Raw genomic sequence first — 26,779 nt, 5'->3', positions numbered from 1 at the left:
CCTGATAACATGTCCAAGGTCAGTGAGATGAAGTCTCACCATCTTGGCTTCTAAGGAGCATTCTGGCCATATTTCTTCCAAGACAGATTTGTTCATTCTTCTGACAGTCCATGGTATATTCAGTATTCTTCACCAGCATCATAATTCAAATGCATCAGTTCTTCCTTGGCCTTCCTTATTTTGCTGCTGGTGAAAAAGGAGAAGTAGAGAGTTAAAATTAGCAAATTAGCAGAATGTTATTTTCAAGATATCTTAACAATAAACATCTTTATGGTGCTCAGTGCAGCTAGGGAACAGTTTCCCACGTCCCTGTATTTTCGCCTTCCTTCCCCCTCTCTCCTTTTTGTTAATCTTTTCTTTTTTTTCCCCTTAAGATCTGAGGTCTTCTTCTTAGGACTGGTAGCCCTGGGCTTCTCTTCTTTCCATGTACCCCGTGTAGCTCGCTCCCATTCTTTCACATTCAAGGCAACCACCAGAGGAGACTAGTACATCTATTACTGCTATGAGGACCAGACAGAACGATTTCATTCGGAGAAAAACCAGCAAGTTCTGCTCTTGGTCAAAAGAAATCCGTCCTGGATGTTTCAGAGAGGATGGAAAAGGAAAGGATGATAAATTTCACCAAGGGTATCTGTGCTCCTGGGGGCAGGAGGGTGGACAATGGACTTTATGTCACTACCACATTGGGCCGCCCCATGGTCACTCCTCCCCAGACTATTATAGTGGGAGGGGGGAAGGTGGACTGGGCTGGGTAGAAATAAGTAACCTTTACAATGATAAAGTCATTTCCTTCTAATATTGGTTTCTGATTTTTTTTAAATCAGGGATAAATTTTGAGTTTTATCAAATGCCTTTTTATTACTGACTGCAGTGATAATAGGAGTTTTTCTTACTTGACCTGTTGATAGATGTATTGAGTTAGTAGATTTCCTTTATCTTAACTATTTTATTCCCAGGATACCTTCTTCTGTAAGGAGTGTGCTGGCTTATTTCATGCACTGCAGATTTTGATTTGATAGAAGAATTTTCTTTTCTTCTGCTTGAATGAGATGGATCTGTTCTTCCTCCCCCGCCCCTCCCCCCTTTTCTGGTACTATTTTTATCAGATTTTGAACGGTCTAAGTGTAAAGGGGCCTTGTTCCTTATCAATGAGGGAGGATCTGCTGTGTTATGGGTGAAGGAAGTGGAAATCCAAGTGAGCCCAACATAAGAAATGTGAGTTGCAAGTGTAAGGAGCCTTGGTGGGGCAATGGTTAAAATGCTCGGCTGCTAACCAAAAGGTTGGTAGTTTGAACCCACCGATGGCTCCGTGGGAGAAAAGACCTGCTGATCTGCTCCCAAAAGATTTCAGCCTAGGAAACCCTGTGGGGCTTTTCTGCTCTGTCCTGTAGAGTCACTATGAGTTGGGATCAACATACTAACAGCAACAATGTAAGTATGCAATGTTGACGGATGCTTGGGAAACTATAAATATTTAGTTTTGGCAAATGTGCATAACCTGCAGTTATCACTGGGGACCGCACCCTTCAGCCTTGGAGAAGCCCCCTGTTAAAAAGAAGGAAGTAATTCGTCCCCCACCTGTTCAAAGGCCTCATCCATGGGTTTGTAGCCAGGAACTAAGTGGTGCGTCTTTGTCTTGCTTTGAAGGTCTCAACATATGCACTAGGGGAAGTGCTACTTCGTGTGAAGAGTGTCTGCTCATCCACCCACAATGTGCCTGGTGCTCCGGAGAGGTATGTGGGGCAGGGGGAGGAAGGAAAGGGAAGTGCTGTGGAGCGTGGCTAACCACAGCACTCGGTTGACTGTACATAAAGGGTGTGTGCAGATTCTGGAGGCTGCCCCTTTCCCTTCCACCCAGGTCACTGAAGAAGGAGAAGCTATGTTTTTATGAAATGATAAGTTCACAAGTTCAGTCTCTTGACGCTGCTGAATGTTTTAATCCTGTTTCAGGGAGACAAGACCTCCTTTCCTTTTTGTAAGAGAACCAATTATGACTTCCCTGTGGTTGTCTGCTCTTTGGTGTAAGAATTCCTGAAGATACAGAGCTTGTAAAATGAGTTTGTTGTATAATGATACAAAACATCCCTGGGTGGGTGGCATGTTGGTGGATGCTTGTCATCTCAGTGTGGCTTGTTTGAGGATATATATTATGAATTTGCCTTTAAGGAATGATATTACTTTTTTTTATTACTTTTAAATGATGGCTACTGTTTCTTTAAATCCTGTAGGGAGGGATGTAAGCTTGGGGCAGTGTTAGGCACCTTGCTGTCATAACCCCGAAACCCATTGCCGTTGAGTTGATTCCAACTCATAGTGACCCTATAGAATTGTAGAACTGCCCCATGGGGTTTCCAAGGACAGCCTGGTAGATTTGAACTGTCGACCTTTTGGTTAGCAGCTGTAGCTCTTAACTACAATGCCACCAAGGTTTTCTGCTATCATAAAGCAATACAAAATCTCAGGACTTGGTGGGCCAGTTAGGAAATGCTCAACTACTAAACTTCCTGTCTTGTTGGACACTCTTGGGTCACTTTTTCAAACTGTTGTTAAAGCCATGAAGCACAAACCCTCCTTGCACTCAAACATCATTAAGGTCATTTGACAAAGAACCCAAGAGCTGCCGTTTTGGATAGGCCATGTCTGGTATGGTCCCTGTCAGCGGGTCCAAGACATGGCTCCGGGGAGGCCGGGCTTATTCTTCATGATGGGGCCTCGGAGGTCTCATGATTTCTTTAACTATGGCTACAAATGATCATGAGGGGAACCTACTAGATGCCACGCACTTAGTACATAGCGCTTCTAATCCTCACAACAGCTCCGTAAGGTGGGTGATAATATTCCAATTTTCCTGATAAAAATCTGAGGCTCAGAGAGGTAAAGTGACTCATTCAAGGCCACACAATCGTGCCAAAGCTCGACTCCATCAGGTTGAACTTCTGAGCCCGAGCTCTTTTCTCTAGGCTATACTGCCTCTTGACACATGAACTTTCTAGAACTTTTTCCAACAGGGAGTAAGATTACTAAACAGATTAGTTTGAGAGAGGAATCTCCCCGATATATAAAGCCTTAATTATAATTGTGTCAAATCACAGTGTCTTTGTTACCCTCTGGCTGCATGACCAGAGTCACCAGGCTGTCTGCTACTCTGAGATCAGGATGTGGGGGTTACTGCCTGGCCCTCACCTGTCAATACTGCAGACTTCAGATCCCACGCTTGTGCTCCTTGACACACTCCTGGCAGTTCCAGCCAGAGCCGGTCCCTCTGCCTCTTGACCAGCTTAAACCCTCATGATGCCACACTGCTACGAACTAGCTGATCACTGGCCTTGATGGCAGGGAAACAGATTTTGATGAACAAGATATACAAGGAGATGGGTGTTAAAGTGTTACAGCAAATATTACAACTCCACAAACTCCAGTGGCTTGTCTATTTTGCTCATCATTTTTTTAAGAGAAAAACGTGTGTCTCTCCCATAGATTGTAAGTTTCACAGCCCAGTAGCTGTCAAGAGGAAAGTGCGTGGATGAGTGTGCTTGCAGGGTTTTGTGGTAAGGCCCAGGAGCAGGCCACATGATTTCCACTGATATTTTACTGTCTGTAACCCAGTCACATCGCCACGTGTATGGCTGAGACAGCACTGGGCCACACTTATTCTATCTTGCAAAGAGAAGGAAGTTGAACAAAACCATTCTGGAACTTTCTAAACCTAGCTCCCTGAAACAAATCAGGCCCCAAGAAAAGTTTGCCCCCAAAGAGGATGGGAGGCTGCATCCCAGTACAGGGATCATGGGAAGTTCTTCTGCCCAGAATGAGGCTGTGTATAAGCGTAGAGGGAGCCAATGTGCTGGGGAGAGACCCAGTGTGGGCCTGGACAATAATGACACGAGAACTAGACTGAATCTAGCCGTGTGTCCAGGGAGAAAAGGAGAAGGGGTTTGGTGGACTAGCAGCCTGTGCCATTGACAGGGAGGCCGGTATAGCTCGCAAAGTGATTGTCATTTATTGAATTATGTCCCCCCCCCAAATATGTGCCAATTTGGCTAGGCCATGATTCCCAGTATTGTGTGGTTGTCCTCCATTTTGTGATTGTAATTTTAAGTTCAGAGGATTAGGGTGGGGTCGTAACACCACCCTTACTCAGGTCACCATCCACTTGTGGTATTTCTGTTATAGCAGTACTAGATGACTAGATGACTAAGACAGAGCCCTGGTGACGAGGTGGCTAAGACCTTGGCTGCTAACCAAAAGGTTGGCAGTTCAAATGTCCTGAACCAATTTGAAGGGAGTTTCCCTGGGGTGTGGCCTGCACCACCTTTTATCTCTCAAGAGATAAAACGAAAGGGAAGCAAGCAGAGAGTTGGGGACCTCATACCACCAAGAAAGCAGCACCAGGTGCTGAGTGCATCCTTTGGACCTGGGATCACTGCACCTGAGAAGCTCCTCGACAAGGGGGAAGATTGATGAGAAAGACCTTCCTCCAGAGCCAACAGAGAGATAGCCTTCCCCTGGAGCCGACGCCCTGAATTTGGACTTGTAACCTACTCGACTGTGAGAGAATAAATTTCTCTTTGTTAAAGCCATCCACTTGTGGTATTTCTGTTATAGCAGTACTAGATGACTAGATGACTAACACAGAGCCCTGGTGACGAGGTGGCTAAGACCTTGGCTGCTAACCAAAAGGTTGGCAGTTCAAATCTACCAGCTGCACCTGGGAAACCCTATGGGGCAGTTCTACCCTGTCCTACAGGGTTGCTATGGGTTTTGGTTTGGAAACCCTGGTTGCATAGTGGTTGAGTGCTACGGCTGCTAACCTAAAGGTCAGCAGTTCAAATCCACCAGGCGCTCCTTGGAAACTCTATGCGGCAGTTCTACTCTGTCCTGCAGGGTCGCTATGAGTTGAAATCGACTCGACGGCAACGGGTTTGGTTTTTTTGGTTTAGATGACTAATACAGTGATGATTGGGAGAAATTGGAAGGGCTGAGGGATTGGTACTCCCTGTGAGGAGACAAAGCAGGTTTGATGGGGGCAAGGGAGACATTGGCAGCCAAAAAGATGCTCTTAGGGATGGGAAGTAGAGAGGTTGTTAGGGTGGGAAAGTGAGTGCCTTGAGGGATATGGCCATGGAGAGTGCCAGGCTGCTGTGACATCAAGGAGGAAGAGGAAGGGTGAAGGCAAAGAGGCAAATGGGTGATGACCAAGGAAGCTGAAATCCCGAGGGTAGAAGAACAATGTGGCTGGGGGCTGCAGTATTTGGATACGTGGAAATCAGGTCTCGGGGTGGAAGAAGATTCTTGAAGCCTGGGCTGGAGTGAGAGGTCTCGGCCCTTGGAGGTGAACGTGGAGGGAAAGGAATGAAGGGGCAAGTAGGATTGGAGGCAGGAGCATCAGGAAGGAGACAAATTAGAGTCTGGGCAGCAAGCCGGGGAAATTATGGTGGCAGGGAAGGTAGAAAAGACATCATCTATGTTTTCCTTTGAGCTGTAGAGGAAATTGAAAAAAAAAAAAAATCAGCATTCAATCCAGCTCACAATAAAATATAGATGTTTTGAGAGAATATCTCTTTGTGGTCAGACTAAATAAAAAGAAGCAGGCTTGGCCTATTGCAGATCCTTCATAAATATTTGCTCAAGGAATTATATGAGCTGGTTGGAAGCTGGCAGAGGGATTTCTCCACCTGCCAAGCAGGGAGTATATGGCTGGCACACAAATTTTGGATTATCACCAGTTACCTGTCTTCCCATACCAACCCCCCGCCCCCAATCCTCAAGGCTTCTGTCAAGCGGGGCCTGCAGCTTTGGCTGGTCTGGCCAGTATTCAGTGGGGACGTCAGCCCCAGAGAGCAGCCAGCTCCCCGCCTGTGCCCACTTCACTACCTGGCTCCTTCCTGCTTACAGATTTGTTCCTTCCGTCTTCACCCTGGGGGTCGGGTGTGTCTGCTTCCATTCTTCCCTGGGTTTCTTTTCTCCCAGGACCTGTAGTTTCTCAATTCTTCCACCCTTTTGTTTCAGAAACAAACAAGCCCATCCTCCCGCACCAAACAACCATTGGCATCATTTCAGAGTTTTTACTTTTAGTAGTAGTAAGCAGGGTGGAGTTCAATTAAAACCATGGCCGGTGTGGCACAGGCAAATGACTCTGACCTCACCGGCCCTGATGCCACACTGCTGTGAACCAGCTGAGCACTGGCCTTGACAGCAGGGAAACAGATTTTGATGAACAAACTATAGAGGCAGATGGGTGTTACAGCAAATATTACAAATCATAAAAAAAAGCCTAAACCAGTCGCTCTCCAGGTGAGTCAGGGTAGAACTGTGCTCCACAGGCTTTCCCTAGTGATCTAGGGGAAGTAGGTCACTAGGCCTGTCTTCCGAGCCACCTCTAGGTGGGCTGGAACCACCAACCTTTTGGTTGTCGGTGAGTGCGTTAGCCATTTGTACCACGCAGGGACTCCACAGCTTATTTTATCCTCCACATATTAGGTGATGGAGCAGAGTGGAGAGGGGAGGTGTTGTAGTAACCCAAAAGCTATCTAAGTCTGGAACACTCCTGTTTTCTTTTTGGGTTACTGCGTAGTGACAGAAAGCCAGCAAGGGAGTTCAGCCTCCTATTCCCTTTCTGTTCCTTCTCTTGATATACTTGCCTGTAATGTCATTACCCTTTATGCATCCTCTGGAGAGGCTGACGAGAGCATTTCTGGGGTTCATAGACAGGTGCTTTGTCAATCTACTGAAACCTTTCCCAGCATGGGGTATTGGGAGTACCCCCAAGCAATCGGGCAGCGGCCCAGTGGAAGTCCATCCTGGAACTAGTTTCCATTTCTCCGTGTTGACACCAAGTCCCCCCTCTCCCTCTATAGGGATCGAACCCCTCCATACCTGTTTGTCTGCATCAATAGGATATTTATCCCCCAAGGTGGACACGTAGAAGGAAGGGCTCCGTGTTTTGAACAGCGAAGACATAGTAAATCAGCAGGGTGGGCTTTGTGGGCTCAGAGTTAGTTTCCCCTGCAGAGTTCAGCAGCGGTCTTTTCCGAGGTGGGAGGCAGTGCTACAAGGAGTACTAAACTTAGATCTGGGAAACTGGGGCCAAACAATTTCAAACTTCTTGGGTGAGCTTAGCCATGAACTTAGTTACATGGGCTGTATTAGTCTCCCAGGGCTGTTGTAACAAAGTGCCACAGACTGGGTGGCTTACAGGAACAGAAGTGTATTGTTTCACTGTTCAGGAGTTTAGAAGTCTCAACTCAGAACGTCAGCCGTGTTGATTACTTCTGAGGCTTTGAGGGAGAATCTATTTAACGCCTCTCTTCTAACTTCTAAAAAAGGCAGTCCTTGATGTGTAGGGGTATCATTCTAATCTTTGCATCCATCTTCACATGGCCATCTTCCCTCTGTGTCTGTCTTTACCTCTTCTTTTTTATGGGAACACTGCTCAGATTAGGACCCACCTTACTTCAGAGTGACCTAACGTTATCACAACTGATAACATCTTCCAAGACCCTATTTCCAACCAAAAGTCACATTGACAGATACCTGAGGTTAGGATTTCAGCATATCTTTCTTGGGGACACACAATTCAACTCATGACATGGGTCTCTATAGAAGTGAGGGCTGGCACCAGGTGATGCAGCAGAAGGGCTCTTCCCTTTAGAATTTGCTATATTCTGACACCTGGCAGAGGACCAGGATGTCAGGTCCCCAGCATCTAAAAGCTCTTAGCGCATCAGATATCAGTGTGTCATTCCTGTGAGGAATTTGTTAGATCATGAGTCTTTCTTTTCTCCAAGGTTTAAAGATTTGGCATATCTGTATTCACTGGAATTAGAGTTTTGAAATATGGGTATCTTGAGACGTTTTATTTGTAATGTTTGTGTACCTGGAAGGTCATGACCATTACAAGACATGCTCCCTGTCTCTGTGGTTTTGGTTTCTTCTCTTGAAATATGCACATGTCCTTGCTCAAAATTAAAACATCAAGAGGGGAGCTCAGAGGGATAGAGGAGAGGAGCTGAGCTTGCTGGGTTATCGCTCCCTGTTGGGGGCTTCAGCAACCTCTGCCTCTTTCTTGGCAACAAAAATCTATAGCTAGAAATGAGTCATGGTTATGTTCAGGCTCCATGTGACAGAAGTCTTTAATGCTTGTTAAAATTCCACTGTTGAAGTAGATGCCTTCAGCTCACAAGGTCTCTTCAGAGCTGCCATGCCCAGTGGTGCCTCAGCTGGCATCTCTGAGGCCCTAAAGCTCCAGGACAATGACAAGACTCGATATATGGGTCAAGGTGTCTTAAAGGCTGTCAAGCATCAATGAAACTATTGGGCCTGCCCTCAATAGCAAGAAACAGAACTTTATGAAATAGGCGAAGACTGACAAAGGGGTGATAGAGATGGATGGCACTGAGAATAGATCTAACTTTGGCATAAATGTTGTACCAGGGTGTCCCTTGCTGTCTGTAAAGCTGGAGTTACTGAGAAGGGGGCTTCCCTGTACTATCACATTGCAGTGTGGTTGGTACTTCTGAAGGCACCTGCCAGTTGCAGCTTTCAATGTGATCAATGGTGACTCTCACACTGGCAACAAGGTGGCAATGCAGGCATTCATGACCCTGCCTATTGTGGAGCAGATTTCAAGGAAGTGATGTGCATTGGATCTGAGGTTTACTACAACCTGAAGAATGTGATTAAGGAGAAATGTGAGAAAGATGGTATCAGTGAGGGGAATGAAGAAGGCTGTGCTCCTAATATCCAAGACAATAAAGAAGCCTGGGAGCGGCAAGAGTACAGTAGGGAAAGCCAGCCCCATGGACGTGCCTGCCTCTGAGTTCTTCAGCTTCCCTGACCAGCAGGTGGCCCTGTAGAAGTCCTTCATCAAGGACTAATAGTGTCTATGGAAAATCTCTCTGGCTGGGATGACTGGGAAGCTGGGACAAAGTTTGCTTCTGGTACAGGCGTCCAGGTAGTGGGGTGATTTCATAATGATTAACCTGAAGCAAATCGTCAAGGCTGTGGATGAAGAATCATGCAACTGCCTCCTACTCAGAGCAAACCAGGCTGGCTCTGGGACTAAGTCTCTTCCAGTGTGCAAGCCGGCTCAGGCCAGTGGGTGAGCGTCAGGGATTTCCGTGGCTCTAAGGGGAAGGGGGAAGGGAGATGCTTGCATTGCCAACCTCGTGGTGGGGCTCTGCACAGGGCTGAGGAAGACAGGTGCACTTGGCTATTAGAGCACCGGCCCAGTTATAACCAGCCCTTCAGAATTGGAGTTGCTGGGCAGCAAGGCCAGTTTGCCGGCAAGAAGTTCAGAAATCCTCTAGCTAAGTAAGCTCTGGGTAGCCGAGCCTTGAGCCCTTCAAGTTCTGGACAGCTAATTAGATCTCCGCTGTAGCCTCTGCTCCACCACCGAACAATACTTGCAGGCAGGGGGGATTAACCAGCAAGCACGGTATGTAGGCACCGGCTTATGATAAGGTAAGCATGGGCTTACTTGTACTTACTTACCAATCTGTAGTACACAATTTTACCTGTTTTTTTTTTTTTTTTAACCACATCAAACATGTGGTGAGACCCATGTGAAATTGTTCACTACAGGTTCATGTAAAATCGTGTACTACAGATTAGTATGTAAGCACAAGTGAGCCTGTGCGTACCTTGCTTATTGGGTAATCCATCCCTGCCAGGGCCTTCAGGTACTTAACTCCCTAGCCCCCTTCCCTGTGCTTTCTTCGCTGCTTTATTAGAGCTGCTGCATCAGAGGCCAGGCTTGGCCATCAGAAACCCAGTCTGGAAACCCTGGCTTTGGAATCTTGTGAGTGGCCCAGAACCGTCATTTCTTACCGTGCTCCATACCAAGTAGCCAGAGAGTGGAGCTACATATACATACTTACAAGCCTGAGGTTGTCACAGGCAAGATCCCCTGGGATTCAATGCAAAAAAAACAAAAGAATTCAGTTAAACAAACAAACAATCTCAGAGGCCCAGAACAACACACTTGGTTTTACTTATGTAAAAACACTGAAAAATCTTGTCAACTTCTTAGCTTTGAATCTTGCAAAGGTTCCAAAAGGCATTGACTAGTTGAGGGCATTCTAGGCTATGACAAAGTGGGGGGTCCCCCAAGTGCTATGCCTGTGCCAGGAGTCTGACTACTAACAGAGGGGTCAAGGGACACTTGACTCATCTGAGACCTTCGGGCCAAGTGTTACCGAGGGAAGAGGACAAGATCAGTGTCCTGTCTCCTGGAGCTGTTGCAAGGATTATGTAGTACAGCACTGGTATCCAGCCAGCTGGAGGCAGTCCATCTTACTTTCCACACCCATCAGTGAAAGGGTGCTCAGAGAGGACCCTGGGCTTGTTTTGCCATGAATGGGGAATGATCCAACTTACAGGCACCGTATTTTATAATAACATATAGTATTTAGTTTTAAACTTAATGTCTCAAATGCCCGGTACCCCAAATTAGCTTGGATCATCTTAATGCCCCACCTTCTTCCAAATCCAATGTAAGGCAAGAAAGATTTTTCTTACCAATATCTCTTTACTGTAAAAGAAAAATTTGGCGTAGTCCCTCTGCCTTTAAGGCATCCACTGTCTTCGCATTGTATTTCTCTTTTGAATCCTAACGCAGATGCAATTGTATTTTCTGTTTGTGTTTTTTTCCTTAGTATAAAAGTTTTATGGAATCTCTACTTAATCTTAGTTATTTGTAATGGCTACATCATCTATTAAAGTGATGCACCATATTTTTCTTATGGTTTAGGGGTTTAGATTTACAAGCTTATAAGAGTATGCTATTATAAATAACACTACAGTATATATATCTTTTTTTACTTTTTAGAAATTTTATTTTTTGTTGTTGAAAATATACACAGTGGATGATATACCAATTCAGCAATTTCTACATGTACAATTCAGTGACATTGGTTATATTCTTCATGTTGTGCAACCATTCTCACCCTCCTTTTCCACATTGTTCCTCCCCCATTAGCACAAGCTCATTGTCTCCTAAGTTTCATATCTAATCTTTTGAGTTGCTGTTGTCAGTTTGATCCCATTTGGATAGTTCTTAAAAGAGCACAATGCTCAAGGCAGTTTAATTAATAGTTTAGTTAAACTAAGCTATTGCTTGGTTTTGGGAAGACTTCAGGGGGATATTTTTGGTGTAAGATTTAAAGATTATCTCAGGGCAGTAGTTTTGGGGGTTCATCCAGCCTCCATGGCTCCAGAAAGGCTAGATTCCATGAGATTTTGAAGTTTCTGTTCTACATTTCCCCCCTGTCTTAGTCACTGGTGCTGCTACAACAGAAATACCACCAGTGGATGGCTTTAACAAACAAAAGTTTATTCTCTCACAGTTTAGTAGGCTAGAAGTCCAAATTCAGGGAGCCAGCTCCAGGGAAAGGCTTTCTTCCTCTGTCACCTCCGAAGGAAGGTCCTTGTCATCAATCTTCCCCTGGTCTAGGAACTTCTCAGTGTAGGACCGTGGCTCCGAAGGACATGCCCAGTTCCTGGCACTACTTTCTTGGTGGTATGAGGTCCCCTGTCTCTCTGCTTGCTCCTCTCTTTTACATCTCAGAAGAGGTAGACTCAAGATACAACCTAATCTAATAGATTGAGTCCTGCCTCATTAACATCATGGAGGTAGGATTTACAAAGCATAGGAAAATCACATCAGGTGACAAAATGGTGGACAATCACACAATACTAGGAACCATGGCCTAGCCAAGTTGACACACATGTTTGAGGGACACAATTCATTCCATAGCACCTCCATTTGATCAGGATTCCTCTGTAGAATCTTTGATCAAAATGTTCCGTAATGGTAACCAGGCATCATTGAATTCTTCTGGTCTCACGGCTACAGAGGTATAGTCATTGTTCGAGGAGGCAATTAGCCACACATTCCATTGCCTCCTATTTCTGACTCTCCTTCCTCTGTTGCTCCAGGTGAATAGAGACCAATTGTTGTACCTTGAATGACCACTTGGAAGCTTTGAAGACCCCAGGCACTACACGATGAACTAGGAGGTAGAACATAAGCACTAAACTCAATACTAGACCATTAACTGAGATATGCTATGAAACCATGACCCTAAACCTCCAAACCAAGGAACCAAATTCCATGAGATGTTTAGCTATACTTAAACAGCCTCAGCAGCTACTTATTTTTATTGTTATTATAGATATATCTATCACACAACATTTGTTAGTTCAACTTTTTACAGTTGTACAACTTACTGACATCAATAACATTAATTGGCTGTGAAACCCTTACCCTTAATCAGTGCAGTTTTCCCATCACCCTTAACAGAAACTCAATGCCCCCTAAGCAATGACTCCCTCTTTCCCCCTCCCTCCTGGCCCCTGGTAGCCACTAATAAACTTCCATCTCTATACATCTACCTGTTCTTTTTGTATGCGTGAGGTCATATGATATTTTTCCTTTCGTGATTGACTTATTTCACTCAGCATAATGCCTTCAAGCTTCATCCAAGTTGTAGCATACACCAAGACTTCATTTCTCTTTTTGGCCAAGTAGTATTCCATTGTACATATGGTTCACATTTTGTTTATCCATTCATCCATTGATGAACATTTAGGTTGTTTCCACATTGTGACTATTGTGAACAGTGCTGCAAAGAACATTGATGTACATATGTCTGTTAGTATATGTCTTCTTCAGAAGCCCTGGTGGTATAATGGCTTAATCGAAAGGTTGACAGTTCAAACCCACCCAGTGGCTCCATGTGAGAAAGACCACGTGATCTGCTTCCATAAAGATTATAGCCTAGAAAACCCTATGGGGCAGTTCAGTCCTGTCACATGGTTGCTATGAGTCAAAATCCACTCAATGACACCTAACAACAACAATATATATCTTCTTATAGAATTTCCCCTTATTTTGATTATTTTCTTATGATAAATTTCCAGGAAGGGACCACTAGGTCAACGGATATGATGTAAATTGCCACATTGTTCTCTAGAATAGTTGTGCAATGTCCAATGCCTGCAAACATAGATGAGTGAGCAGCTCAGAGTTAACTCTTGATTGCCTGAGTGACAACTCTTCAGCCACTTATATTCTATTCACCTTTTAAAATTTTTAGTTATGCAACTTTTGATCTTTTCAGTTACTTTTCTCCTGTGAATCATGTCAGCAGTTAGGAGCATTTTTTCCCCCTTAGGAGCCTTTTGAGTATTAAAATAACAATGAAATCAAACATTTCTAATATGCGTTTACGGTCTACAAAGTGCTTTCATAACCAGGGCCTCAGTTGATGCTCCTAATACTTGGTGAGGCATTTTGGATGGGAGTTATCATTTTATCCATTTTCAGAACAATGTAAATGGAATGTAGCCGGTTTAAGATCAGCCAGATGGCGACCAGTCTACAACCTAAGAAAAACCTACTGACCGCCTCCTGCTTTCTTCCCATTTCCTTGTGTAGGACTTTGGCAGCCCAAGATCAGTCATATCCCGGTGTGACTTGAGGGAAAACCTCATCAGGAACAGCTGTGGAGGTGAGCTTGAGAGCCCGGCCAGCAGCACCCATGTCCTGCGGAGCCAGCCTCTCAGCAGCAAGGGCTCCAGCTCTGCGGGCTCAGATGTCATTCAGATGACGCCACAGGAGGTGGCGGTGAACCTTCGGCCAGGTGGGTTGCCCTCAGAGTGGGCAGGATGCCGTGGACTCAGGAAATCGCAATAGGGGAGGTGGGACAGGTTAATGATGGGATTTGTCTTAACTCAGGCAGAGAAGGGCAAATAGTCCTGGCAGGCTGACATCAGAGTCAGGAGGAAGCTAGTAATGAGGGACCTGGACTCCAGGAAGCAGAGTGCAAAGCTCAGCAGAAATGGAGGAGTAGCCGTGCTACTCAGCTGCTTTTAAACAGGAACTTGGGCCCCGTGGGCGGGTGGGATACCTTTGCTTACTGTTTTGTACGGGACCATGCCAGTTAATGCAAGTTGCTGAGGGACAGTGCTACGTCTAAGAAAAAGATATTTTTTTCCTCTAAGGAAATTCCATTCAAGTCATTGTCGTTTCTGAAGGGCAGACTTTAAGAGCAGAGATGTTTTGTTTTGGGACCCCAGAGCCCCTGTGAGACCTAGAGTCAATTGTGATATAAGGGGAGGGTTAGAAGGAAACTGAACAGTTTTTGCATACCTAGAAAATAATAAAAACGTTGCCGTGGAGTTGATTTCGACTCATGGCTGACCCCAAATGTTACGGAGTAGAACCGCTCCTTGGGTTTTTCCTGGCTGTAATCTTTACAGAAGCAGGTCACCAGGCCTTTCTTCTGCAGTCCAAATGCATGGGTTTCAATCACCAACCATTTAGCCACCCAGGGTCCTTACGTGCCAAATACTTGACCCACAGTAATGCAGGTAATAACATTTTACACTTGAGAAGGTGACCTGCTCAAGGCCACCCAGTTAATAGGTGGCAGAGTCTGATTCGATCCCAGGTCTTGGTGACTGCAAAGGCTTTGCTCGTTTCCGGGGGACCGCTTTTATCATCTAATATTCTAAATATCAGAATTCTTGAGATGTCAAAGGGTTGGTGGTGGAGGTGCATGGGGCTAAACTTGGAAAGTATTACACTGCTGGGAAGGGGGCAGCTTTTTCCCAAAAGTCCATTGATTTTTAGCCTTTTCTTTATCCCATTGTCTAGGAAACAATAGTTTAAAACTATTTCTAGAAGGTTTACTTGGACTTCAGGGCAGCTTGGAGCAATGAAAAGATCGTGGATTGGATTGGCTGTCCAGGGTTCTAGCTCTTCTCTCTCCCTAGCTTAGAGGCCCTGGGTGAGTTACTCTACCTCCCAGCATCTTAGGTTCTTTGCTTGTCACCTTCATTCCTCACAGGCATGTTTTGGGGTTTAAATGAAACATATAAATACACTTTAAAAAGTTAAAATTATTATTCTTTTCAAAGAGCAATGGCTAAGGATGCAGATCCTGGAGTCACCCAGGTCTAGGTTTGAGTTGGGACTCTCAGTGCCGTGGAAGCAGATTTGGTGCAAGACTGTGTAGGGTCTACTCAAATCTGTCAGTTGCCATAGACTCTATTCTGACTCATGGCAATCCCATGTGTGTCAGAGTAGAACTGTGCTCCGCAGGGTTTTCAATAGCTAACTTGTTGGACGTAGATTTCCAGGCTTTTCTTCCGAGGTGCCTTTGGGTGGACTCAAACCTCCAACCTTTTGGTTATCAGTCAAACGCTAACCCAGTGGTTTTCTGCTGTGAAGGGGAGGCACTCAATAATGCTCATTGTCGTGGCTGTCATTATTATTATTACATGGTTCAGCACCGTCAGTGTTTTAGAAAGAGTCCCAGTGGTCATGTATTTGAGAAATGTTTTATTTTACCTACCGAGTTGTCTTGGACAGAAGAAACAAAAGAAGGGAGGCAAGTAGGTCCTCCTGGATAAAGAAGCACAAACTACTGGCTCGCCCAGGGATCTGTGCTGGGACTAATTGAAGTTTCTATTTTTACTGATCATCTCCTGCAAGTGACATGGTCAGTAACAAGGGCATGTTTGTTTGGTGAGATACCACGTTGAGAGAGAAAAGAAAGGTGCAAGCGAGTGGAAATGAGCTGAGCCTTTATGTGGGCAGCTGTCTGCTGACGCCCTCTGGGAAAAAATAACTCATCTGCTAATGTGACAGGCTTAGGGCCAAGGGTTTTGACCTAGAAGGGGATTTGAGAGTCCTTGCAGACTACTAAGATATTGGAGCACTGCGTGTAAGAATGGTTATCAAGTAATATGAATGATTTATCTTCCTTTTTATCATAATAACAGAACAACGGTAACTTAAAAGAAATTCCTGAAAAATATCCACCTTTACACAGTATGATTTTTTCATTTTTGCTATATCCTCTGTCTTTATTCACATGCACTCATATTTTTCACATAATCATAAGGTATTTATAATTATATATTGCTTCTACTCAATCATCTTTGGAAATGGGACCAAAATTCATACCTACCTCCAAATGAGTTTGTAGCCTTCAGAATCATCATCAGGGAGGTTTAGCTTATATTTTTGGAGCTCCCGATATCTAGAATCACTCTTTTTTGAAATTTTATAGCCTGTGGTGTTTGCTCTCTTCCAGAAATATCCCCCATGATGACAGATTCTTATTCTTTTAGGGGTAGATTTAGCTTCAGTAAGAGTTGAATGTCACACAAAGCCAAAGATACCGCAATTTTAATATTTCCGGTTTTTGAAATCAGAATTAAGGTGTGACTGTGAGGCAGAGAGAGACTGTGGTTTTGGTGTGATCTATCAACTGGCTTTTAAAACAACCTGCAGAGAGGAGTTAAAAAAGTGGTTTGAGGAATGGAAGCTTCCTTGGGCAGTTTTCTTGGCGTTACATTAATGTACAATACTCATGTATGCACAAAGCTCCTGCATACTCAATTAAAAAAAAAGAAAAGAAAGCAGACATATTAGTAGAGTCATGTCTCTTGCTGAACATTATCGTACAGCTTCCAGTATTGGAAATAAAATGGAAAACGTGATCCCCTGTTTATGTGAAATCATAGTGCTGTTGCCCAGCGTAGCTCGGTTCTGTGGAAGGTGTGGTGCTGGAGAGACCACTCCCAGAAGGTCTAGGTGATGGATGAGCTAGCTGCCTCGTGAAGACACACCCAAACCGTGAGGTGTTCCAGTCTGTGGAGATGAAGACTCAAAGGGAATTTGATGAAATTTTAAGGCCTAGAACTGTTGTAAATGTGTTTCCCAAGTATAAAAAAGCTTGAATCCATTGGTGCCTCTTAGAAATTTGAGAAATATAATCTTAACATCTATAAAAACAAGTACAAGCAAACTCCAGAAATTTATTTCTTTGAGCGGGGGCGATGGGAGGAATGACACGTTGTAGCTAACCAAATTCCCAGTTAACTATATGCATATTTGCCTTGAGTCAGTTCCCCCCTAACTCTTGGGAAGGCTTTCAGGTATGTAGTGATTGGCTTTTTCCATTTTATATTTTTCCGAATGCTTTTATGTCTCCTGCTCAGCACCTCATAATAGATATTTGTTGAGTGACAAGTAACATTTTGCCTGTCTTACCAGACTAATCAAGGACAAGCCTCAGCACGATATGAGAGACACGTCACGATGGCAAAGTTATTTGTTTCAGAATAAAGACTGGAGCATAAAAGAAAAATTACCCTCTCCTTTAGGCAAGGTTTTGTATAAACACAAGATCATGTTTTCCATTCCACTTCCAAAACTGGAAACGCTATGTCAGGATAAGAACCTTAAAAAAATTCTCTAACAAAGGCCTTGAAATCCTTAAGAAAGGCCATAAACTTTAGAATAAAACTTTTTAGAATAAAGTTTATTGAGATGGTGAGAAGCTAAAGGAGATTTTGCAGCATTGGGGTGATTAGAAAGGGTTTATTTAAGTCCTTGTTTGCCCCAACCCCTTAGCCTCTTAAAAAAAAAATGACCCTGATTGGTACCTTTTTCTGTTCATCTTAAACTTTTTATTTTGAAATAATTTCAGACTCACAAGAAGTTAGAAAATTAATACAGAGATAATTCTGTCCCCGGGTGCCATTTACCCAACTGTCCCCAATGATAACATCTTACATAACCATAAAAAAAAAAAGAAACCCCAAACCTGTTGCTGTCGAGTTGATTCTGACTCATAAGAACCCTATAGGACAGAGTGGAACTGCCCCATAGAGCTTCCAAGGAGCACCTGGTGGATTCAAACTGCCGACCTTTTGGTTAGCAGTCGTAGCTCTTAACCAGTACGCCACCAGGGTTTCCTACATAGCCATAATACATTGTCAAACCAGGAAAATGATGTTGGTTCAATACTATTAAACTACTGGTGATTGGTTGCTTTTAATATGGGTTTTCTCTTTATACCGTATCTACGCTTCTCTCTCCTCCCAGGTCCTACTTTGGAAGTGCTAGTTATCTGGCTTAGGTACATGATTACGAAGATCAGGAAAAAACTTTTGATGGCGGATGGATAAGGGGTATTTTAAAAGAAACCAAGAATGTACAGCCCTAATGTTTGGAGAAGAGCACTGGTGGCTCAATGGTTAAGCACTGGGCTGCTAACTGAAAGGTTCAGTGGTTCAAACCCACCCAGCGGCTCTGTGGGAGAAAGACCTGGCAATCTGCTCCCATAAAGATTACAGTCTGGAAACCCTGTGGGGGCAGTTCTACTCTTACATAGAGTCACTGTGAGTCGGCAGCACACAACAACAACAAGATTTGGAGGTAGTCCTTGGGTGGTGTAGATGGTTAACATGCCATCGAAAACCCTAAGGAGCACAGTCCTCTGACATACACGGGGCGCCGTGAGTCAGAATCAACTCAACAGCAGAATGGAGGCCAACTGCGTCTTTAGATGGCTCGTCCCTCAAGCCATTGTCACCAGTCAGAATTCTGAGGTGGGGAGTGAGTGCAGTGGTGTGGCCTTGTCCTAGACCAGTGAGGCAATTTTGTGGCTCTAGGTCTAGATTTAACTGTGAGATACCAATTACCTTCTGCTGCAGTGAACCGAAGAGCTAGGTCATCCATCATCTTACAAGGATGCACTGGGGCCTAGTTCCCCATTCACCTGTAATCCTGTTACGTTATAGCTGATTTTTACATTTCCCTTTCCCTTTGTAGCTCAGAAGGGTAATTCTGGCAGATCAAACCACTCACATTCATTTTGGGATGCTAAGATTCTTTTTCTGTTGTGTTACTACTTTGTCTTAACGGTTGAACAAAAATCAATCTTCCTAAAAAAACAAACTGTTGATGAGGTTCTCTATCTCATCTCTCTAGAAATGTCTGACAAACTGATATATGTCCTTAGCTTTTCTTTTTTTTTAGAGGGAGGGCAGAAAGGAGGCGACTTTAAAAATATCTATCAGATAGAATGTTGACTGATATTTGATTGCGGTGAGAAAACATACAGTTTTTGATAGTTTAAGAGAAAACTTCACTTTTGAATTGTAGAGTGGCAAGAATTCTGCTCAAATGACAGATGGGGCTGGGTGCTTTTGAAACAGGAAAACCCAGAAGGCTGTGAGAGGGCCTGCTTGTGGGAGTAGCATAATCCTTACAGGTGTGAGGAAATCAGCTTTGCTTCTGAGTTGGCTTTATCCCATTTCTCTGATCCTCCCACTGGTTCTCAGGGAGGGATTACCTGGAATGGCCCCAGAAAGAAAGGATGCATCCCACAGGAGATGAGGCTCCCATGGCTGGGAGGATCACTGAATCCTATGTGGTGAGGGAGGGAAGTGGGGGCCACACAACAAACCTGGGCGGGTAGGAAGGCTTGGTCCCTAGAGAGAGGCACAGCCCAGGCACTGATGGTGAAAGCTAGAAGGGCTTTGTGCTCCGCTGGACACATAGGTGGCGGGGCCTGCTTTAAAGTCCCAGGTAGTGCTGGAGAGCAGTGTGGCTGGGAAAGAGATCCAACAGAGGAGTGTTCGTGGTCCGAGAAGTGAAAAATGTGGCCCAGCCCTTGTCACTTCGCACCCAGCAACAGCTTCACCTCCTGCCTGCTGTCTTCGGAAGCACCTCCCTTGATGGGGAGTTGGCACACTGGTAGCTTAACGCCTACTCTGGGAATCGTCCAGGGATGTTAAGCCCTCTAAAATCTTGCCAAGGCCCATGAGGGAGTTTGTGGTATTTAAAATCAAGCATATTTGAGGTAGCCATAAACACTCATTAGGAACACTAAGGACATTACTCTTTTTCTTATGCCCCCATCTTTCTGGAAAACTGAAGGAAATATTTTCTTTTTAACATTTGTAGCTTCCCTGTGAGGAGGTGCATGGGCGTGGGCTCACTTGCATTTTCTTTTTTATTTATTCATTTTTAATTGTGCTTTCGGTGAAAGTATACAGCTCAAGTTAATTTCTCATTCAAAAATTTATACACATATTGTTTTGTGACATTGGTTGCAATCCCCACAATGTGACAGCATGCTCCCCTTTTCCACCCCAGAGTCCCTGGTCCATTTGTCCAGTTTCTGTCCCTTCCTGCCTTCTCATCCTCCTCTTGGACAGGAGCTGCCCATTTGGTCTCTTATGCTTGATTGAGCTAAGAAGCACATTCCTCACCTGTGTTATTGTTTGTTTTATAGGCCTGCCTAATATTTGAAAAGTGGGCCTTGGGAATATTTTCAGTTCTGGGCTAGCAGAGCGTCCGGGGGCCACAGTTTTGGGGGTTCCTCCAGTCTCTGTCTGACCAATAAGTCTGGTCTTTTCACTTGAATTTGAATTCTGTTCTACATTTTTCTTCCCCTCTATCCAGGATTCTCTGTTGTGATCCCTGTCAAGGTGGTCATCGGTGGTAGCTGGGCACCATCTAGTTCTTCTGGTCTCAGACTGATGGAGTCTCTGGTTCATGTGGTCCTTTAGTCCTTTGGGCTAATACTTCCCTTATGTCTTTGGTTTTCTTCATTCTCCTTTGCTGCAGGTGGGATGGGACCAGTAAATGTATCTTAGATGGCCGCTTGCAGGCTTTTAAGACCCCAGATGCTCTCTTGCGTTTTCTTCCTGATCAATGTCTCTTAGAATTTAATGCCAAGAAATTTCTCACTTCAGATACCCTGTCGCTTTTAGGAAACAAAGAGACCTATCTATCATATCTTGTTTCCCTCTTTACCTTTGTGTCTGGAAAATGTGGAGTTAAATTTAATGCCCAAGGCTGTAGCCATTCAAACTCAAGTCTGTGGCAGAATTTTCTGTCTCTCTTTTTATCCCCACAGGAAGTTGCTTTAATAATTAATTTTGGGGGAACTGAGGTCAAAGTTTTCCTTGCCTAGGAGCTTTTATAGTGTTTCTGCACATTATTTCACTTAGCAACTGCAGTAATTAACATCCTCCACATTTTATGGATGCAGAAACTGAGCAGCAAGTTTAAAGGAGCCTGAGGTCCCCCGAGTCTTTGGTGTCAAGGTCTGGGTTCCAACCCAACTCTCCCATCTCCAAGTCCAGTGGCCCCTTCCCTCCGCATGGGTACCTCCCAGCCACTTCCCCATTTCCTGGTCATAAAATACCTGTCTGTTACTTACTCATAACCCATACATAAAAAGGTGGAAGTGGATTCTGGGTAAAAGAGAGGGTAGTTGGGAGCTTGGGAAGAAGGGGACAGGCAACGAGACATGCAAAAGGCCTTTCAAGAGGCTGTGGTATTGGACAGAGAGGATGCAATTGCAGACTCTACCCTTGGAGACTCTACCGTTTAAAGCCTGTTGTCTAAGTCTGTTGTCTGTCAGTTTGCAAGGGTCAAGGTGGGGCCTCCCCTCCCCCAACTCCTCTCACCTCCCTACTCCCACCCCTGTGTGATGTGGCATCCAAGGCTGGGAGGAGCCCTGTGGAGGGACCTGCTCTTGTCTGTCTGATGGGAGCCAGATACAGATTCTACAGCAGTCGGAATACATTCTGGAAGAAATCTCCAGCATTCCTGTTTGAGTCAGACTCTGATGGTTTTTAAAAATAAGCCCATACCAACTGGCAACTCAAACAGCACCAGCCTTGAGGCAACAAACACGGGATGTGTAGAGACAAGTCAGGGGACGGAGACTTGGAGCTGTCACTTAGGCTACAGACAATAATTATAACAACCATACTTCATTTGTGTAGGCTTTACTGCTTATAAAACTCTTCTCTCCCAAGGAGCACATCGTAACCCTAAACAATCCTTCCAGTGTGGTTGTTGTCATTATTTCCATTTAACATTTAAGGAGGGGTCCCTGGGCGTGGCAAATGGTGAATGTGCTTGGCTGCTAACCAAGAGGTTGGAAGTTTGAGTCCCCCCAGAGGCACCTTGGAGTATAGGGCCGGTGATCCACTCCCGAACAATCAGCCATCGAACACCCTATGGAGCACAGTTCTGTTTTGGCACATATGTTATGAGCCGGAGTCGGCTTGATGGCAGCTGGTATGTTTAAGGAAACTGAGGCTCAGATTTCACACCTAGTGGAGTGACAGAGGTAGAACTTGGACTGAAATCTTTTAGTCATTTGATTCTTCATGGTCTAGTTAATAAAATGCGGGGAGGAGGAAAGGAGCATAGAGGATTGTGTTCCCTGTCTTGTAAGCTCCAGAAGGCTTCAGCTTGCTGGTTTTCAACTTGAGGTGATAGGTTGGTTGCTCTATCCTGCAGGCTCCAGAAGGCTTCAGCTTGCTGGTTGTCAGCTTGAGGTGAGAGGTTGGTTGCTTCAAGTCCTGGCTGCAGGCAGATCAGGTGTGGACCCCTTGGGCAGGAGTGAGGCTGTCTTTGCTATTGCATCTCGAAACACAAAGAGGGCATCCAGATTTCAAATGGGCGTGGACAGTTCTACTCTGGATAAATAGGACATCTCTTGGTACCCCCGGAAGGCATTCAGTGAACTCAAGAGCAGATAAAATTACCTGGTGTGATTTTTGAGCCTTGAAATTAGTTCTAAATGATTTGTTTTTAGATTATGAAATGATTTAAGGGTCATTTCCTGGTCTGTGTGCTCCAGTTATTGCCCTGCCTTGGGCCTCTCTGTGACCTCTGGAGTGAAAGCTAGCAGAGGCCACGCCTCCCAGACACTGCCTTTTCTCTTTGTTCTCTTCCTCTGAATTAATCCCCATTTCCTCTACCCACTGGGTATCTTGCCACAGAACCAAAGATTATTTTCTCTTTCTTGTAGCTGGTAGATAAATTTGTGTTTTTTTTTTTCTTTTCTCTTTCTTACTTTTTTTTTAAATAAGGATAAAATTTGAAACTCATCTTCCTATATTTATACCTATAATTCATTTCTAATGATAACAAATTGGCCTGAGATATCCCCAAATGGTCAAATATGCCTGAAAACTAAATACTGGTGTCTGATAAATGGGTAAGGAAATAGAAACAGGTGATGTGGCAGAAGAATAGGTGTTTTTGATATCCTTCTCTCCTCCCTACCTCAATTCTCACTTACCCATGGCTGCACTTTCCTTTTGCTAGTTTTCTCCCTGTTTACTATTTCACACTCATCTTAGCAATCTCCTCCCAGCCACATTCCCATCTTGGCTGATCCTTTCTTGGAGTTGGTATGTGGTTGGTTGGCTACTCTCCACCCACTTTGTATCCGTGGAACTTTCTGCGTCACTGTCTACCAATTACCCAAAGGCCCTTTTTGCTAAGAAAACAGAACACCTCTAAGAACTAAAGAGCCTGGTTATTAAAGAATTTCTTTGCCCAGCCAAGTGTTTACGAAGGAGAACCTAGAGCTTCACCCTCAGCACCTGTATTCACGTCATTCACTGTATTTCCCTCTGAAAGGCATACGATCGCTAAAAAAAAGTAAGAGGTAGACTAGCTTTGAAAGTAAAATCCATCCCCTCAACCCTCTCAAAATTGCATGACCCCTAATATGCATGACCTATCTGTTGGCACAGGTGACAAGACTACCTTTCAGCTGCAGGTTCGACAAGTGGAGGATTATCCTGTGGACTTGTACTACCTCATGGACCTCTCCCTGTCCATGAAGGATGACTTGGACAACATCCGAAACCTGGGCACCAAGCTCGCTGAGGAGATGAGGAAGCTTACCAGCAATTTCCGATTGGGGTTTGGCTCTTTCGTAGACAAGAACATCTCCCCTTTCTCCTATACAGCGCCGAGGTACCAGAACAATCCATGCATTGGGTAAGTGGCCAGCTGGCCTTCTATTGGGTATCTGAGGCTGGGGGAATGGAGCAGCAAGGAGGCTTAGCCCAGAGAAACAATTAGGGGAGCTTATTTAGAAGGGGTGACCAGAGCTAGGCATTTAATTTGATTAATGATGACTGAGTTCTGTTCTTCCACAGCCTGTGAAGAAATGAACTGTCACAAGGTTGCTTAAAGATATCATGGCCATGGCCCATTTATTTTCCTGCTTGACTTGCACAACTGTTTTCTCACGTTAACAGATTGTAGACAATGTCTTCAGGAAGTGACAGCCCCCAGGTGATCTGGGAAAGAACAGGCAGAACCACTCAAACTTGTCTCTTGCTTGGATAACTGAGGTGCTTAATGATAAATTCAAAAGTCTATCCCTGTTGTTTACATTAATAACTATAACTTTGACAAAGCTAAATAAAAACATTGTGATTTAATGGTATGAATGATTTTTTTTTTTTCATTGTAAGTCGTTTAACAACCGTTGGACATTTTGGACAAATTATTGCCTAACTGCCGCAGCAAACAAATCCAAAAGTGTATGATGGATAGAACTTGATAAAGTTTATTTCTTACTCACCTAAGTCCATATGGGTGTCACGATCAGTAGACATCCCTCCTCCAGGCATTGATTCAGGGACCCAGGCCCCTTCTATCTTGGGCTCCACCATCTCCCACATGTGGCTTCTGAGGCCGTCATGCCTGGAGAATCACACATAGAAGGTTCTTATGGACCGGGACTGAAGTGGCCTTTGCCACTTCTGCTCTTAAATTCTGTCAGACAGAACGGAGTTCTGGCAAGGAGGCTGGGAGCCAGTTTATCTGTATGCCAGAACGAAGAGGAAGCGTGTCTGGCCAGCCTTGGGATGTTTGTGTGTACACATCTGTGGGGTGGAGGAATCACATTACCGATCCCCTTAACTCATCCTCTGTAAGGCTGGTTTGTTTCTTTTCTGTTCTTTCAAGTGTTCCCTTAAACATCAGTATTGTGCACTGTGAACACAGTCAGCATTCACGTCCAACTTTTTCTTGCCTCATCGTTACATTCAACTTTAGTGAGGCCCCAAAACAGTCACTAGACAAGGAGTAGCTAAAACTTAAGTGCTTATTAAGTGTAAGGCACTGTGCTAAGCATTTTATACGGGTTATCTCATTGAAATCTTTTAGCAACCTTTTGAGGTCTCTAAGGTAAGCATAAGCCAGATGTTACAGATGAGGAAACTGAGGCCTGGAGAGAATAAGTAACTCACCTACGATTGCACAAATAGTAAGGAAGTAGGCCTGGAAAACTAGCAAGTTAGCTACTTTCAGAGTCCGCAGTCACACAAACATAATGCCTATATTTTTCCATCCAAATCGTAGTATAACACAAATTCTTGACCTGAGGCTGAGTAATGATACCTGTTCTGATGCTACCCCTACCCTCACCCTCTAGACACATGCCTAAGGGTAATGTTGGGCTATGTATGCTGCAGTAACAAACAGTCCCCAAATCTCAGTGGCTCAGCACAATGTTTATTTCTTGCTTGCTGATGAGGGTTGCTTTCCTTCAAGTGGTGACTCAGTGATCTGAGCACCTTCCATCTTTGTGGTGTCATTCTTAACTCTTGGTCTCCTTGGCCACCACCAAGGTGAAGACAGAGCTGGAGGGTCCATGGGATGTTTTTAAGCTCCTGAGCCTGCTTGTCCCCACAATTCATCTTTGGCAGCATTAACAGATCCCAGCTCTAGGTTGGGCTGGGAGGTTGGGGTGAGGTACTGATTGTGCTGGTGGTGGTATATATTCTTCTGAATCCTTCCTGATCCTTCTGTATACTTTCCTAGAAGCTAACTTAGATCTTCTCAGGGGTTGGTAACATTATCTTTCCAGAGTGGTGGAAGGCAGAACCAATTGCATCAGTAATTACAGACACAGTGGTAGGAAAATAGTGAGGAAAGAAAAAATTTTAAATACAAATGAGCTGCTTCTAAGTTCCTTAACCGTGAAGAGGCACTGAAACACCAAACCAAACTTGTTGCTGTCAAGTAGATTCCAACTCATAGCGACTCTATAGGACAGAGTAGAGCTGCCCCATAGAATTTCCAAGGCTTAAGACCACAGATGCCTCTCACCAAAGTGGGATGCAGGACGTTTTCTTAAACATTTTGTTAGAGCTGTTGGCATTTTTTATTACTTTGGTCCTGACTGCAAGCCCCTTTTGAGCTGAATCCCGATGCCAAATCCTATTGGTGAAGTTTTGCTACTTACCAGGAGCAACAGCGTCTTAACCAAAACCTTTTTCGGTTCATCCGGAAGAGTGATTCCATCCGTTGCCTTTTTTTTTTTTTTTTAGAAAAAGGGTGAGGACCAAAGACCAAGCGTTCAGTATTCTAACTTTTAGGAGATTGGGGAGAAGTGGAGGAACCAGCAAAGGGTATTGAGAAGGAACATGCAATGAGATATGAGGAAAGCCAGTTGAACGTGGTGGCATCCTAGAAGTCAGGGGAAGAAAGAGTTTCAAGGAGAACGGAATGATCAACTGTGTCAAATGCTGATGACAGATAAGTTGAGGACTGACGATTGACCAGACGATTTAGCAATATGGAGTTCATTAGTTGTCTTAACAAGAGCAGTTTTTGTGGAGTGATGGAGGCAAAAGCCAAAAAGGATGTAAGAGAAGAATTAAAACAACAAATACAGAGAAATCCTCGGGGAAAGTTTTGCTGCCAAGAGGAGCAACAAATGGAGAAAGATGTCCAACGCTGTAAATCTTTACAGAAGCAGATTGCCACATCTTTCTCCCACGGAGCAGCTGGTGGGTTCGAACCGCCAACCTTTCTGTTAGCAGCGGAGTGCTTAACCACTGCGCCATCAATTATTGGGTGTAGCTTCCTCCTGGCCACAGATGGCTGATGGCATTTTTTTTAATTTATTTTTTTATTTATTGTGCTTTAAGTGAAAGCTTACAAATAAGTCAGTCTCTCATACAAAAACTTATACACACCTTGCCATGTTCTCCTAGCTACTCTCCCCCAAATGAGACAGCACACTCCTCCTCTCCACCGTATTCCCGGTATCCATTCAATCAGCTTCCGTCCCACTCTGCCTTCTCATCTTGCCTGCCGATAGGAGCTGCCCACATAGTCTTATGTGTCTACTTGAGC

General features: G+C 44.4%; 1 protein-coding gene and 1 pseudogene across 3 annotated transcripts in view; both read left to right on the top strand.

The window, feature by feature from the left end:
* The window catches only part of ITGB5 (integrin subunit beta 5), a 135,409-nt gene that overhangs the window by 10,741 nt on the left and 97,889 nt on the right, over positions 1 to 26,779 (top strand). For 2 of the 3 annotated variants that reach the window (XR_002786523.2, XM_010592899.3), the window contains exons 2-4: positions 1,648 to 1,733; positions 13,439 to 13,643; positions 23,374 to 23,623. Coding sequence is in view for 2 of the 3 variants with exons in the window: in XM_010592899.3 (XP_010591201.3) it covers positions 1,648 to 1,733; positions 13,439 to 13,643; positions 23,374 to 23,623 (541 nt within the window). In the remaining variant the exon portion in view is untranslated. Of the gene's footprint in view, positions 1 to 1,647; positions 1,734 to 11,937; positions 12,019 to 13,438; positions 13,644 to 23,373; positions 23,624 to 26,779 lie in introns of those variants that run through there. The other variant, XM_064292249.1, reaches the window with a different exon arrangement.
* Positions 1,740 to 11,930, top strand: LOC111751445 (alpha-enolase-like; annotated as a pseudogene).

This window comes from Loxodonta africana, chromosome 1 (assembly GCF_030014295.1).
Source record: "Loxodonta africana isolate mLoxAfr1 chromosome 1, mLoxAfr1.hap2, whole genome shotgun sequence".
Classification (NCBI taxonomy): domain Eukaryota; kingdom Metazoa; phylum Chordata; class Mammalia; order Proboscidea; family Elephantidae; genus Loxodonta; species Loxodonta africana.
Note: the sequence above shows the minus strand (reverse complement) of the source record. Positions and strands in the feature narration are given on the sequence as shown.